At 44.2% G+C, this 16812-nt stretch overlaps 1 protein-coding gene across 1 annotated transcript; it reads right to left on the reverse strand.

Moving 5' to 3' along the window:
- Window positions 1-74: 74 nt before the first annotated feature.
- Window positions 75-9389, reverse strand: ACBD7 (acyl-CoA binding domain containing 7). The gene is made up of 4 exons (XM_019738300.3): window positions 9238-9389; window positions 2294-2411; window positions 2118-2180; window positions 75-2035 (listed from the first exon to the last, which is right to left on the reverse strand). The coding sequence occupies exons 1-4, from the start codon at window positions 9247-9249 to the stop codon at window positions 1962-1964; spliced, it is 267 nt and encodes an 88-aa protein (XP_019593859.2). The 5' UTR covers window positions 9250-9389; the 3' UTR covers window positions 75-1961.
- Window positions 9390-16812: the final 7423 nt, after the last annotated feature.

Consider the following 16812-nt stretch of genomic DNA (forward strand, 5'->3'; position numbering starts at 1 on the left):
CAAATAATATAAAATTCATTATGGGGGGAGGGCTTTGAGTTCGCATTCAGGTAATAAACGAGCTAAAAATAGCATCAAGCAAATGATGTTAAATGTTTAATTCAGTATGTGCTGTGCTTTACTCTCGCATGATATGATTTCCAGAATTCCCGTACAGAGGATTGTTACGGAAGTAGTTTGGATTCTTGATTATTGATTTCAACAACTTCCAGTTAATATAGTCCTCAATGGGAGTCCGACGATGGAGCCAAAGCCAGGCTTCTGGGGTGGGCCTCCTCACCTGCCTCCTCACCTGGAGCAGGTGAAGGCCACATGGGGATAGCGCGAAGAGTTCCCAGGCCCACGATTAAAAGGACCAGACCTATCATTGCTGTCTTCTTATTGTTGGTTCCGGATGTTGATGTCATCGTGGAAGGTGTCTATCTTAAGGCAAAACTTCCAAGACGTGAGAAATCAGCAGCACTTCCCCCAATTTTCCAGATTAGAAATCAAGTTAGATTTGTTTTTAATTAAACGTTTTTATTGTGAGATAACAATTACTCCACATACAGTTGTAAAAACTAACACAGAGCTACCCAGTCTGCCCTAATGGTGACACTGGGCGAAATTCAAGAGTGATATCCCAGCCGGGACACTGACCAGGTATAGTCAAGTCACAGAGCACTCCGTGGCCACAGGAGGCCTACTGGTGCCGTTTGAGAGACACCGCACAGCCCTTCTCCCTGGCAATCGCTTTGCTGTCCCTTCCAGGACTATGATTTTGCCATTTCCAGAATGTGACAAATGGGATCATACAGTATGAAATCTTTCTGGGTCTGGCTTTTTTCACTCAGCACAATTCTCTGGAAATTCATCTAGTCGATCTAGATTTTTTTTCTTAAAAGTCACATGAAATCAATCTATCCTTCTGGCAGGACCATACCAAACCTGAACCCCTTATGCAGGCAATAGCGGTACAATGTTTGGGGGGGGCTTTTAGCCTATGGAATCTCAAACAGATTTTAGAACTGTTAAAGTGAGACCATCTCCTTTCAGAGAGTCTGTGTGCCGGCAAGAAAGACAGAGTACTGGGCCAATAGGGTATTTCAGATTCTACATTTTCACTCCGATAAAGTTCAATGTAAGAGATAAAGTAGTTGTACCTTTGTCATCACTAGATACTAGTAATACATTTCAGTTTGATTTTTTGATTTGTCTTAAATGTAAGAAATAGTTGATAGTCCCATGGTAGGTTTTTTTCTTTGAAGAGCTATAGACTCATACCTTTATCTTTTTTAAAAAATGTAACTGATTTGTTGTTAGGTTTTATATAGCAGAAGCCTTAAAACAACGGTAGGATAACTACAGTTATCTCACTCAGTTCCTACAACTCTGTGAGACAGACTCCCCCCCTCCCCCACTATACAGATGAGGCATAGCAAAATTAAGTAATTTGCCGCAGGTCACCTGCTAACTAACTCACAGAGTAAGGGCTAGAATCAGGCCCTGGGTCAGTGCGAACCCCAAAGCCACGTGGTACCACAAAGGAACAATCTTGTTATCGGTTCTTTCAAAAATGTTTTGACTACACTAGTCATACTAACCCGTTGAAGAAAAAACAGACATGCCAAAACAACAAACAATTGTTAATGTTTTTGTGCATATATTACCAGAGCAATATTTTTTAAAAGAATTTTTAAAATCACCTCTATGTTGATTAGTCTTTGATGCATGCGATGATTCCAAAAGCTAAATAAAGATAATTTTTTTAAATGTAAAAAAACAAACACCAAAGAACCCACCTGGTTTGAGCAAGTAGAATTTCATTAAATGTGTCGTTTCATCATACCTCTAATAAAGGATTACAATTCATGTTACCAGCAAAAACATTCACGATACATAGAGTTCACAGTGCATTTCTCCCCCAAATGTGGGATATCATCATGAAGGCTTCAAAGGAAAGTGTTCTCACATGCTGAATTCTAAATTCCATATTTTTCTATCAGTTCTTTTGCTTTAGAAATATAGGCACTCATGGCATCCTCCTTCGATAATCCTAGAAAGATACAAACAGATGATCTCACCAATGGATGTACTGGGAAATTAAGAATGTTTATCGAACTTATTGAAGAATTAACCTTTTTGGAGGTTCCATGCTTCCCACTTAGCCTTGCCTTTTAAGTCTAACATTCCTGGGCACTCTGTCAAAAGAAAGATAGATATATGTTCAGGTCTACTTTTAACTATAACTTTTAACTTATAGAAACATTGTCCAAACAAAGTATATCACTATTTTTAAAATGACAATAAATACCGATATTAACGTCTCCGATTACAGACTGTTTGTAGAGCCCATAGAGTTCTTTCAGTTCTTCGTCCTCTGGCCTTGTTTTCAGCTTCCTCACATCTTCGGCAGCCCTGTCAAAATCAGCCTAAAGCAAAAAAGGGGAAAAGGCACACAGTGCATTCGCTAACTTCAAGTGGCCCGTCTGCTTTGGAGGCATTTACCACCAAGCAGTGGGAATGCACAGAAGGGTGTTTGTGAGGAAGGGAGTGGGGCGGGGGGGGGGGGGGGCTGCGATATCAAATAGAAATGAACTATTACTGCTCTGGCTCCATCAGAGTTATCATAACTCATTTTAATTCATGGACCTGTGTCGTGGCACTTACCTGATATGTAGACAAGATGTGGAGAATAAACTATAATTATTTCTGAAAATGTTCAATTTATCCATATTTAAAAAGTGAAGACACAAATAAATGAAACGCGATTCTGTGCTCACGGACTGGAAGAATTAGTACTGATGGGGTGTTCATACTACGCCAGGCAACCGAACGAGTCAATGCTCTCCCTATCAAAATCCCAACATCCTTTTCCCACAGAAATAGAAAGAACAACCCTAAAATTTGTATGAAACCACAAAAATGCCAAATGCACAAAGCACTCTTGAGAAAGAAGAACAAAGCCGGAGGTATCACACTTCCTGATTTCAAACTATATTACAGTTACAATAATCAAAACAGTATGGTATTTGCATAAAACAGACACATAGATCAATGGAACGAAAGAGAGAGAGCCCCCAAATAAACACATAAAAGGTCAATTAATACACAGCAAAGGAGCTAAGAATATACAATGGGGGGAAAACAGTCTCTTCAATAGATGGTATTAGGAAACCTGCGCAGATACATGCAAAGCAATGAAACTCGACCCTTACCGTACACCACACACAAAAAGCAACTCAAAATGGATTAAGGACTTGAATGTCAGATCTGAAACTGAAACTCCTAGAAGAAAACACAGGGGGTGACCTCCTTGACATTGGTCTTGGCAATGATTTTTTGGATTTGACACCTAAAGCACAAGCAACAAAAGCCGAGATCAACAAGTAGGACTATATCAAAGTAAAAAACTTATGCACAGCAAAGGAAACCATCAATAAAATGAAAAGGCAACCTACTGAATGAGAGAAGACATTTGCAAATCATGTATCTAATAAGGGGTCAATATAAATATAAAGAATATATATAAAGAACTCATATAACTCAATAGCCAAAAAAAAAAAAAAAAAAAAAAAGAAATCCGATTAAAAAATGGGCAGAGGATCGGCATAGACATTTTTCCAAAGAAGACATACAGATGGCCATTAGACATATGAAAACATGCTCAGCATCACTTATTAGCAGAGAAATGCGAGTCAAAACCATAATGAGATACCACCTCACACCTGTCAGAATGGCTATCATTCAAATGTTGGCAAGGATTTGGAGAAAAGGGAACCCTTGTGCACTGTTGGTGGGATTGCAAATTGGTGCAGCCACTATGGAAACCAGTATAGAGGTTCCTCAAAAAATTAAAAATAGAACTACCTTGTGACCCAGCAATCTCACTCCTGGGTATTTATCCAAAGAAACAAAATCACTATCTCGAACAGATATCTGCACCCCATGTTCACTGTAGCATTATTTACAGTAGCAAGACATGGAAATAACCAGTCTCCATCGATGGATGAACAAATAAGATATATATAACAGAATATTATTCAGCCATAAAAAAAAAAAATCCTGTCGTTTGTGACAACATGGATGCACCACGAGGGCCTTATGTTAAGTGAAATAAGCCAGATAGAGAAAGACAAATACTGTATGATCTCACTTAAAAAACAACAACAACAAACTCATAGAAACAGAGAATAGACTGGTGGTTCTGAGAGGCAGGGTGCAGGGGAAATGGGTGAAAATGGTCAACAGATTTTCTAAAAGAAAAAAATTGTATCAGAGAAATTTCCACATGTTGCTCTTATAAGTTAAAAAGCACCTAAATAAAAGTTTCTATTAGATTGTAATGGCGTTACATTCAATGCAGCTTTCTCAACCACCCTCACGGACACTTTCTCCTCTTCCTAAATCCACACTGCCATATGTCTATTGGCCATTTATAGGCAATAGCTTTGCTACCAATTAATATCTTGTCAGGGCATCTATCTCTCAGTGCGTCCCTGCCCACATTCTCCATCAGTATTACTGTACCTATTTAGTGGACTAGCTCGTTTCTGAGGGCAATGTTTCTGATTTCCTTCAGTTGCTTGCATAGATTCCTTTAAACATTGAGACCAAAACTTTTAAGACTTATTTCAAGAAATGTTTACAGAAAAGAGAAGTTGTTCAGCCAACTTTGATCTGACTAGTGAAAAGAAACTGGCTTCCTGGAAACTCTGTATACAAACTGTAATAAACCTTGTCCCCCCTTTCATGCCTTAACCCTGACCTGCCTGACTCCCCAAAACCCTCAGGCTGGCCTGGGCCCCTCAGCCCAGGACTTGGCCGGCAGCTGCCCCCTTGCCATATTCTTCACAAAGCGCTCCTAGAAACTTTGTTCCTGTCCCATTTTTAACCTCTTAGTTTTTATACAAAAACTATGATGATAGTTTTCCTTAATAGAATGTTTCCATTCTTTTTTTTTTTAATGGACTGTATTTTACCTTCTGTTGTTTTAAACCACAGATAAGCAGGAATGGTCAGGTATCAAACAAGAGACGCACAATGAGGCATTCTACCTCTACCCCGTATTTTCTTTCCCCAAAGCCAGACTCCCTTGTGATCCAAGGATCCAAAGGCCCAGCAGAGAAAGCGATAGCCTCACTGTAACATCAGAACCACAGTGATCTCAGCAGAGCTGCTGGATAAAGTTTCCATTCAGCACCTGAGACAGGGCAGTAGCCCGACTAGGACAGTTCTTTTTGTCGGTCTGTTTTCTGTGATGAACAAAGGTCACTTGTAAACCAGAAACCAAGGTCTCCAACCAAAATAACCTTGAAAATGGCCCAGCCTTCTAATGCTTCCCTACAGGGGTCTGAGAAGCATGGGTGCATGTGATGATGGACAAATACCCTGCCTGATGATTTTCAGTTTCTAGGAAACTGTCAAATGCTTCATACATAATGTCATGGTTAAGAACACAGATTCTGGAGCTAGACCGCCTCAATTTGAATCTCATCTTCACCACTTCAGAGCTGTGTGACCTTGAGCAAGTTTCTTAACCTCTCTGTGTCTGTTTCTTCATCCAGAATATGGGCCAATAACACCACCTATCTACAAGGATGTCAGGAGGATTTAAATAAGTTGACACATGTAAAATATTTAAAATAGTACCTGGCACATAGTGAACGGTCAATGAAGTTTACTATTATTTTTATTCTAAGGCTCCTTAAGAAAAAGAAACTAGTTCTAGAAAAAAGTACTTGCAACGAAGACATGAAAAATACTTTATAATTTAACAAGGAATACCGTTGTTTTTATACATTCAGCTTCGTGAGTAATATAAGAAAAAATAAAGACTAGAAAAATATACTAAATATACTAAAATATGTAAAAATTACCTTTCATTATTGGTAAGTTTTCTGTTTTTTTAATACTTTCTGTACTCTTCGAATCTTCTATCCTGTGCACATACTGTGTCTATAATAAGCATGAAATAAAAATACTACCTTAGTGGCAGGGCTATTTATTCAAGGAGGTTATCGGATTTTCCCCTTCAGGCTTATCAGGGGTCTCCCCTGTTCTGTTTGCTGTAAAGTCACATGCCATTTTCTAGTGACAGCGCCTCAATCCCCCTTGGCAAGCCAAGCCTCAATTAGAATTCTAAGGCTTCTCGAAAACCACGCTAGGTTCCTGCCTTCCACGAAGGAGTTTCTAGAAAACTGTTCTTCATATTTCAGGGGGTATAGAACGATCTGGCAATGACACGCAAGTCCCAGACCCTCTCTATGGAAGAGTTCAGCCCCTGCCACATGCAGATTCAGGGGTCCCTCTCCCTCCTCCCTCCCTAGGTAGAGGAGCCCCTCTCCAGAGCAGGGCCCAGGATCATTCTCTGTCCGGCACGCGCTTCCTGGGCATCTGGACTTGATGTACTGCTCTGCGGTGGGGTGCCCTCCTCTCTCATGCCTTTCCCCATCCAACCATCATCAGCTGTAATGGGAAGAACACCGGCGTCACAGCAAGATGCTGGATTTGAGTTCTCGCTCCGAGACACACGGCTGTGGGAGCAGCTAAGCTCTGAGATTCAGCTTCAGCTGAAAACGAGATCCTATCCACCTCAGCGGGAAGGTACTACGATGAAATACGATTAAGAATGTAAACATTCTGGATTTCACTGCTGATTCCATCCACCCGGAGCCCATCACTTGCGTCGTACTGTCTAACAGACGGTGGAACACTAATTGCGGTGCCAGGTCTCGGTTCGGCAGCCGGGATGAAGGGCAGCTGGCTCTCAAGGAGCGCGGGGTCTCCTGGGAGATGACCCAGTCAGCAATAATCATGTGATATTAGGGTGCTCTGGGCTCGAAGGGGGGGAGCAGCAGCAGGTGTGGAAGAAAACTTCCCAGAGGAGACGGAGCTCGGCTGAGCAGAGGGTCAGCACTTGTGGGGTGGAGGGGAGCAGGGAAGGGCTCAGGCACCATGGACAGCATTTATTAGGGCTCAGCATACAGGCTGGGCGGGACCGCGTTTGCTCGCTCCCCCACCTATCTGCAGTAGAGGGCGGGCATAAGTGTTCATCTCAGGAGCAAGAGCTGTGCCTTACAGAGTGCTGCCAGGTGGTACGGCCTGTCAGAGCCCCTTGTTGAATACATGGATATGTGAGTGGATGTTGGGGGCTGCAAGTTACCATAGGTGAGAAGCAGCTTTTAAATGTACAGCTGTTTATGTTTAACTGAAGCATTCTGGGCAAAAGGGACACTTAGTAATGTTTTTAAACATTAGGGCTCACTGCTGTGGGTGAGGAATTTCAGCCTCTGCCTAGCTGATCGTCCCGCAGCCATGTGCTCAGCATCCTGGTGGAATGCATGTGTGCGTCATTTCCCAGGCAAATGTGGACATTCCTCCAAACACACTGCCTTCAGGCGTCTCCCCAGACCGTTTCCTGTTCGTGTGTTCACAAGGCCCCCTGGCCACACCCATGGTAAAGCAGTGACCCCAGTGTGACTCCCGTGCTCACAGTGAGCACATCCTGACTGCCTGGAGATGGAACCCCTCTGTGAACACCGAGTAGCACTCACCACCTGGCCTCTCTGTAAATTTCCTTTCAAATTTCACCACCTCTGAAGACAGCCTCCGAGGGTGACTCTCACCTAATCTACCTTTGCTTTCTGCAGTCAAAGATCATGGGCATCCCACATGGGCTGCCAACGCCTTCGTGAGCAATCCTTTCCCACTGAGGACCTGAATCAGGAAGATCATACATTCTCACTCAAGGAACTGCACGGTTCTTAGCTCATACAAACGTGTGTGTGGAGGGAAAGGGGTTAGTGATGTGCCGATCGTAAAATCATGAATGCCCTAGACACGGAAAGACACATCTTCTTGAAGAATCAGTCTGCCTTTTAGCATCATCATCTAAGGAAGCAATAAGTCCTGTTTACATGACTGTCTGCTCACCTAAAAGCTTTGCTGTGGAAGTAAACACATTGAAATTTTAACATAAAATTTGAAGGTTATAGCTGAATTAGGAATCCCATTTGTTTTGCCTAACAAAATGAAACAAAGTGCTAAGCTAAAAAGGAAGAAAGTTTTGACCTTGCAAGATTTGACTATTTTGTGCAAAGTTCAATAGGAATTATGTCATAAATAATGTAAAAATATCTAAATGTTCAAGGACACACTTACCCTTATTGGACACTTAGCACAAACTAGGCACTGTTTTAAGTGCCGTATGTATACCTGCAGCTCACTTAATCTTAATAGTCCCTCTCCTCCATTTTTAAATGAGGAAAATTGAGGCACAGAGGGGTTAACTAAGTAAGTCACAGGCTAGGAATGGGGAAGGTTTGGATTTGAACCCCACGGACGCTGGAGTATGTGCCATACCCTCCATAACAGATTGCCTGAAGAATGGTTCACGAAGTGAGCCGTGCTCATTCCATACAATTTTTATGTAGATATTTAAAAATATATTTTATAATGATGAGAAAATGCTCATAACATAGTGCTATGTGCAGGAACAAAACTGTGTATACATAATAGCACAATCGATGTGTGTATAGAACATATAAGAACGTATGTTCTTATATGAACATGCCTGCACGCGCGCACACACATGCGCACATACACACTTCTCACATATACGAGAAAGTACCCATTACGTCTCCAGCGGTTATCACCGGGGTGAAGGAATTCCCCAGGTTTTTATTTACTTTATGTTTGTTCTCTTCCCCCCCCCCCCAAATTTCCACCCTGAACACGTATGTTTTCATATATCAGAAAAACGGTATTTTAAAATCGTAGTTTAGCAGATCTCTGACCTTGCCTTAAAAGAGCCCCTGGACGCACCAAGGAGCAAAAGGGCGCGGGTGAGACCACCCCTGCCCTCGCAGCTGTCTCCAAGAAGGAAAGAGCGATGGAGCAGTGCCGCCTCGACCTCCGGGAGCCACCCGGCGTCCTCCCTCCCTGGGCTGGTGCCTACTTTGCATTTAACGAGTCCCCAGAGTTCACAAGAGTTGCCATAGGGAGCCCTGGCCCGCCGTCAAGTGATGGCACCAGTGCGGTGTCCACGGCAATACGGGGGCGCTCGCTAAGGAGTGGGAGTGTGTCCTCAGAGTCACCGCGGACAGCTCCCGGAGGGCTGAGGACGCGGGCGCAGCGGGCCAAAGCGCGGAGTCCGAGACGCGCCTCCACCCCGGGGGCGTCACTCCGGCCCCACGCCCCTTGAGCGCTTCCCTCCGGGGAGCATGCCCTCCTACGTCTGCTCATCCTCTGGCTCACCTGCAGGGACATAGTGGTGACCACCAGCGGATCCGGCACTCCTGAGGCTCGGTTCTCAGGACCTGGGCGTCCCACCGCTCTTTAAAGGGCAGCGCCCCCTGTCCGCCAGCTCCCATTGGCCGCGCTCCCGAGCCCGACGACTCCCATTGGCTGTTGGCACGGGAGGGCGGGGTTTGGCAGTGAGTGGCACCCGCCCTGCCGTAGGCGCCGCTGGGGTCCCCTAAGCCGCGCGGGTGTATTGTCCGCCGCATGCGCTCCTGCAACTGGAAAGGCGAAGGGAAGGGAATTTAAGTAAGTTATTCTCTGTTCTTGGCTCGCTCCCTGATTCTTTCTCAAGAGGCTGTTTGCAGGAAATCCAGAGAGGTCTCCCCAGGGCGCGGACCTCACTTGGGATTCCTTTTTTGTATATACCTCTGTTCTCTCAGTAATTTCTAGAAACCTGGACGGTTGACAGCGTTTGTTCAGCCCTCTCCCGTCTCCCCACCTGTCTCTAAGCACAGTTCATCAGGAATGAAAAAGGCCGGTATTTTGCGTCTTTTCTCCTCTTTATAAAGCAAAAACACTGACATTCTGAACACATGCTGCAAACACCCTAACTACGTAGTTTTCAGTTATGGTCAAGACCTAGGACTACACACCTATTCAATCTGACCCCATTCTCCAGGGAACAAACCCAAAGTCACTCCAAGTCTGCAGACACAGAGTGGGGTCCTGATTCGCATTTGATTAAAATTTCAAAGTCTTGGCTGCCGTCTGACTGCAGTCTTGGTGGAATGCCTTGCGATTCCTCCTGGAGCAAGGCCTGCCTGTCTTGGGGGAGACTCCCACAAGGTGTTTCTCCTTCACTTTCCTAGTTTCAGCTGAGACGAGGGCTTTTCATGTTGCCCTCTCTTCTCTCCCCCCCAACCCTCCATCCCCTTAGGGCCCAGCTGCCGGCTTCTGTGTTGTCTCTGAAACTGCTTGGCTGAGGTCAATGCAGTGTGACCCACCGCTCATAAACCTACGATCATCTGACCTCTGTGATAGGGACATTATGCTGATCTTCCTTTTGCTGTCTTGTAAGTATAACAAATGGTCTGAATCCAGTTAGGTTCTTTTTGTCCTTACCGACCTTATGCATGGACAGGTGGCACTGCCACCATGCTGTTGCCTACGGGTTGCCTAACTGCTTGAAAGGTGTCACATGTATACTGCTACTTTGCAGTATTATATAGTCCTACCTAGCAGAGCTTCCAACAGCACAGGCTCAGAGGCCGTTCTTTGATTTTGTAGCTCATCATTAAAGATTATTCTTAGTGATTGATTTAAAATAACTGATTACTACTTGTATAACAATTGTTGTTATATATAAGAACAATCAAACTGTGGTGGTGAATTTTATGTGTCAGCTTGACGGACTGTGGGATGCCCAGATTAAACATTATTTCTGAGTGTTTCTGGATAAAATTAGCAGTTGAATCAGTGGACTGAGTTAGAGTAGATCGTCCTCCCCAGTGTGGGTGGGCATCATCCAGTCCATCCAGAGCCTGCATAGAAAAGGCAGAGGAAGGAGAAATCTGACCCCTTTTCTCCCTGCCTCTCTGGTTGAGCAGGGCCATCTCATCTCATCTTCTACCGCCCTTGAACTGAGAATTATATCGCCTACCCTTTCCTCTCAGGCCTTCGGGTTTAGACTGAATCTATACTACCAGCTTTCCTGTGTCTCTAGCTTGTGACAGCAGATTGTGGAATTTCTCAGCCTCCATAATCGCATGAGCCAATTCCTTGTAATAAACTGTATATATGATATATATATGTATATATGATATATATACATATATATATCATATATACATATGTATATATGTATATATACGAGGTCTGCCAATTAAGTTCGCGAACTTGTTGCAACGATGTTGCTAACCTTTTTTGATGTCAGAGGGATTATTCATCATGAATTTGTACCAACTGGACAGTTAACCAAGTTTATTATTTGGAAGTGCTGAAAAGGCTGAGTGAAAAAGTTAGATGACTTGAACTTTTCGCCAACAATTCATGGCTCTTGCATCATGACAATGCACCAGCTCACACGGCACTGTCTGTGAGGGAGTTTTTAGCCAGTAAATAAATAACTGTATTGGAACACACTCCCTACTCACCTGATCTGGCCTCCAATGACTTCTTTTTTTACCCAAAGATAAAGGAAATATTGAAAGGAAGACATTTTGATGACATTCAGGAGATCAAGGGTAATACGACGACAGCTCTGATGGCCATTCCAGAAAAAGAGTTCCAAAATTGCTTTGAAGTGTGGACTAGGCGCTGGTATCGGTGCATAGCTTCCCAAGGGGAGTACTTCGAAGGTGACCGTGGTGATATTCAGCAGTGAGTATGTAGCACTTTTTCTAGGATGAGTTCATGAACTTAATTGTCAGATCTCATATGTCTACATACTTCCCACTGGTTCAGCTTCTCTGGAGAATTCTGAATTCTAACTAATATACACACAGCAAAGATTAGAATGCCATAGAAAGAAAGAAGAATCTGTCAGTGAATTCTCTTATATTCTTCTATTGTTTTATTCCTTGTTGGGAATAAAACAATAAAGCAAACTTCCTTGTTGGGCCTTTTATTTAGTTCATCAAAGGACTGTGGCTAATGACATATCTTATCACCAAGTATCTTAAACCACTCTTACATCATGGCAAGCATATAAATCTAACAGTAGTCCAATTCTAGAATTAATATGAAAAGAAAGCTTTGTTATTCAAAGACCAAATTGAGTTTTACATGGTAAAATTACTGTTAAGAGCTATCATTAAAAAGTAGAGCTCATCATTCAGTATAGGATCCCAAATATATGGGTTTAAGTGATAACTTGAAGACTATGGTTGAGAAACATGGAAAAATGTTATGTGGAACAGAAATCAGAACACAGAATTTAATCTATATTATTATTTTAACAATGCAAATGCACACATAAATGTGAACAAATTAGGATACTGAAAGGAAATGTGTTTTGAGGTAATTTTCTCTTTATTTTTTTTTAATTTTCCATTTTAACCATTTTTCTTAAATTTTATTGGGGAATATTGGGGTACAGTGTGTTTCTCTAGGGCCCATCAGCTCCAAGTTGTCCTTCAATCTAGTTGTGGAGGGCGCAGCTCACTGGCCCATGTGGGAATCGAAACAGCAACGCTGTTGTTCAGAGCTTGCGCTCTAACCAACTGAGCCATCCAGCCGCCCCTCTATTTTTTGTTGCAATGTTTGTGTGATACAAATGAGAGAGAAGTTATCTTTGAAATGCAGTTATTCATTTTAGCAAAATTTCTGTGAAAGTTATACGACTAGTCTTCAACAAGAACACAAGCACAGCAATCACAGAGGCTACAGTTTATTTTTATTAACTTAGTTCTTAATTCAGGTTGTCACTAGAGTCATCACAGTTCTCATTATCAAGCACTTTCTATGTGTCAGGATTGTGCTAAGCATCTTACATAGATTTATCTCTTCTAATCCTCACAACTGGTATTATCTAATCCTCACAATTGGTACAACTGGTATCACTTCATAGAGAGTTAATTAGGGTCACATGCCTAGTTAGTGACGAAATTAGGGTTTCAATCTAGCCAGCCTGGCTCCAGAGCCATGGAAGGTAATGGCAGGTAATCTTCATGGAGCAAATGTAAACTGAGCAGATGCTGTAACTCTCACTATACAATCTGGAACTATAAATGTGGAACCTTAAGGGGACAAAAACTGATACACATTTCCTTTTCACTATTCTAGCATTTCAATTAGACATGTGTGTCTCCATTTGTCTCACAGCTTAGAAACTAGATCTAAGGCTACTTTAGAACTGTATGTTTACAGTTCATCACAATGAACCAATAGGATTCATTTTATTAAACAAAGCCTGCTGTTACATTCAAACTCATTGTAACTTTTTCTTTTGATCTTTCTAATTGGGATTTAAAAAATCACAGCGTACTTTCCCCTGTGCAACCTGAAATAACCTTTGACAAAAAGCAACACAGCTTTTTTTGTTGTTGTTTACTTTATAACCAGTTAGGTACATGTAAGTGATGAAAATTGAAAATACAGAAACTAGACCAAACAAAAGGGGGGGGGGGACGAGCAGTGAAGAGATTGAGGAAAAAAAAGATGTTGATAAGAGGAAAAGGAAGGGGGGCGCTAAGTTAGATAGGAAAAGAAAAAGAAAGGGGGTAGGGAGGGAAGAGGCTCATTGTGTCATAAGTAACCTACTGTCTTCCAAGTGCTTGCCAAATGTAAATCAACAGATTCTGATGCCTGACCTTGAAAATGTTCTTCAGCTGGTTTACAATTGTCCATGATTTCCCAGCGACTCCATTCATAACCGTTAGTCTCCATTAGTTGGCGTAGCCACAGCAGACATTTGGGGTTTTCTGAACTGCTGTCGCAGAACTCAAAGCAGCCTTTACTCCCTCTCTTTAAAGGGGCTCAAGATTGCCTACATTGTTGACTGTAAGCATGTTTTTTTTTTCCCCTCAAAGCACCCTTCAGCCCCCATTTATTTTGATTTTCACGGTGCTGGGGATTCCCGCAGGGATGCGAAGGAGATGGGGTCACTGGGACGGGGTTTTGCGTCCCTTTAGGCAAGCCAAATACAGAAAAGCGGGAAGGGAGAGAGGGCTAAGACTGCCAGGCGCTGAAAGGTAGAGACAGGGTCAGAAGGGAAAGGGTGACAGTTGAGAAGACCAGCCTTCAGGAGACGGCAGACGTTAGACCGGCCCCCAGACCAGGCAGAAGAGCTAGGTAGCGGCAAGTTACCGTAGCAACGTGAGATCTCGCGAGACAGACATTGCGCCTGCGCCCTGCTGCTGTAAGGCCCTGCCCGGAGCTTCAACCCCCGCTCCCAAACAGGTTTTCAGAGGTTGCTTCGCTTCTCTCCCGCGCGATGCCGCGAGCCAACCTTCTCTCTTGTAAGTGAGCTGACGCAGAATGGTGAAATGTGAAGTTCCTTGAGCATTTGGAAATCGGGGCTGGGGAGGGCGAGGGCTGTGCGCATGCGCGTGGCGGTGCACGTGGAGCCGGCGCCGTAGCGATCGTGAGTGGGAATAGGGCGCCCCGGACGCAGAGGGGCGGAGGGGCCCGCCCTGGTGGGATCGGGGCTGGGACTCGGCGAGCGTGAAGGCTTGCGGGCACGCGAGGTCTCCAGGGCTTCCCCAGGACTCCCCCTTCCCCGGCCGCCACCGTCCGGATGGGCGTGTTTTCCTGCCTCCAGCCTTGGCTCACGCTCCTATCTCTGCCTGGAGTTGAGCGTCTTTTGGGTACGAGAAATACTAAAGCCCCATCCTGGCCCTTCAGTACTCCACAGCCTGTAAGTGGAGACGGACCACAAAATAGCGACCGTCGCGTATGCTAAGTAGTAAAGTACCGAGGCACTAGCTATAGGGGCGACACACAAAGGGAGGAGTTAACTCCGGCCCGGACTGCAGCCTCTGGGAACGGGCTCCCCCCCCGCCCCCCCCGCCCCCCCCCCGCCGCCGGATCCAGAAACCTGGAAGCATCTGTCAGTTACCTGCTTTACTCGCAGATGATCCCAAAGTCGGGTAGATTTTTACCTCTTGATTATTTCAACTAGCATGTGTCTGTCCATCTCCTCTGCGGTGACTCTGGCAGGCCACCATCATTTCTTACCTGGATTTCTGCGGGACCCCCTTTGCTGCTTCCATTCTTGGCAAAGGACCCTTCCAGGCCCGCATCCACAAGGATCTTTCTGCAATGTCTTTGTAATCATGCCACTTCTCTGCTTGAAACGTTAGTTGCTTCCCCCTGCGAGGCTTGCAAGGACCTTCATCATCTGGTCCTTACCTACCTTTCCTAATATGTCACCACTCTTTAGCATCTCTACCCCAGCAACACTGAACTTACTTCATGTCCTTTAACGCTATTCCCTGGATACTCTTTCCACTCCTACTTCCCTTGGTAGGCATTCTTTAGAAAGTGGGTTAAAAGGTCACTTCCTCCAGGAGGCCCTGCCTGATCTCCCCACTAAGTCAAGCTTCTGTTACATGTTCCCTTAGTGTCCTGTAGTTACCTGACCTGAATGTGCACCCTAATTGTATTATTACCTGCTGATACCATGTTTCCCCGAAAATAAGACTGGGTCTTATGTTAATTTTTGCTCCAAAAGACACCATAGGGCTTATGTTCAGGGGATATCCTGAAACATCATGCTAGGACTTTTCTGGTTAGGCCTTTTTTTCGGGGGAACACAGTATGTCTTGCTCATAGATTCTAAGCTCAGTGAGGCCATGGCTTTTTTCTAATACTTTATGACTTGGTGCATTGTGGATAATCTAGAAATACTTGTGGGAGTCAGAAAAGTGGTTGTGGGGCTGAGGAAATAATGTGTGAGGCAGAGGAAATAATGTGTATACAGATGTGGAGGTGACACAGTGGGTGAAATGTGCATGGTGGGGCACATAAGGAGAAAGGCTGATGGGGACATGGGGACAGAGAAGGGTCTTGTATGTCACCTTAAAGAGTTTGCACTTGATCCTATAGGCAGTAGAGGCCTCCAATAGCTCAAACGGCACTGCCAAGGCTTCCTATTTTTCTCCTCCAAAGCTGTTATTTCTCCTTACCAGCCAGTACTTTGTTTTTGGATTATAGGTCGTAAGATTCTGCTTATCTGAACTTCTTGGCCGTCGTCTCCCCGACTAGATTCTGAAGACAGGAGTTAAATGCCTACCTTGCTTTCCCTCTGAAGCACGGAACTCTAAGTAAGTATTTATCGTGTTTGAATGCTGAGACGTTAACTGACTTGCAGTGTGGCAAGAGCTGTCACATCCTGTTTGTCTGCTCGTCTTCCTGACCACCTCCAAGCTGGTGCAGTCTCTGCCAATCACCCTTGGATTTGGATGAGCTACTTCCTGGTTCCCTGAGCGGGAGGGGAGCATGGAGATAATGGAGGTTGGGGAGGGCTGTGCAGTGGGGCTGGTGTGAAGGCTGCAGGCACCGAGTCTCTGGCAGTGGGTATTACTGAGATGGACAAGGTCTGACCTCTCACCTCAAGGAGCGCAGTTGGGGTTTTCTGTAAGAAGGTGACTTATGAGCAACACTGGAGACCAGCAGAGGTCAGGGCTGTCCAGCATGGAAGGGTCGCCTGTCCTACACCTGCAGATTGTTCCTAATTACAGTTCCTATCAGATTGACCCAGATAGCTTTTTACAAGTCCAGATGCCTAGGTAGACTTGTAAATGTGGCACAGCCCTATTCCCAGGGATTCCAGTTGAGTAGATCCAGTGTAGGGACCAACCATCTGTATGTTTTAAAGGCCACAGGTTATTTTTGAGGTGCAGCCAGGATTGGAAGAGCATAAAATTTAGATTTGGAGACCAGCTATGACTTTGAGCAAGGTATTTGATGTCTATTTCCTCATCCTCACATTGGGCAATTATACAGGAATTCCGAGACTTAAATAATGGAGAAAGTGCCGTATAAATTCTAACACACTCCACAGACACTTGCTCGTGAACATCGCTAGCCAGCCTGGTAACCAGGAGTTTAATTGGAGAGGACTTAATTACTAATCCTGCAGGGGGCGTT

The sequence above is a fragment of the Rhinolophus sinicus genome, chromosome 1, assembly GCF_057876585.1.
Source record: "Rhinolophus sinicus isolate RSI-liver-muscle chromosome 1, RSI-T2T, whole genome shotgun sequence".
In the NCBI taxonomy this organism is placed as follows: Eukaryota; Metazoa; Chordata; class Mammalia; order Chiroptera; family Rhinolophidae; genus Rhinolophus; species Rhinolophus sinicus.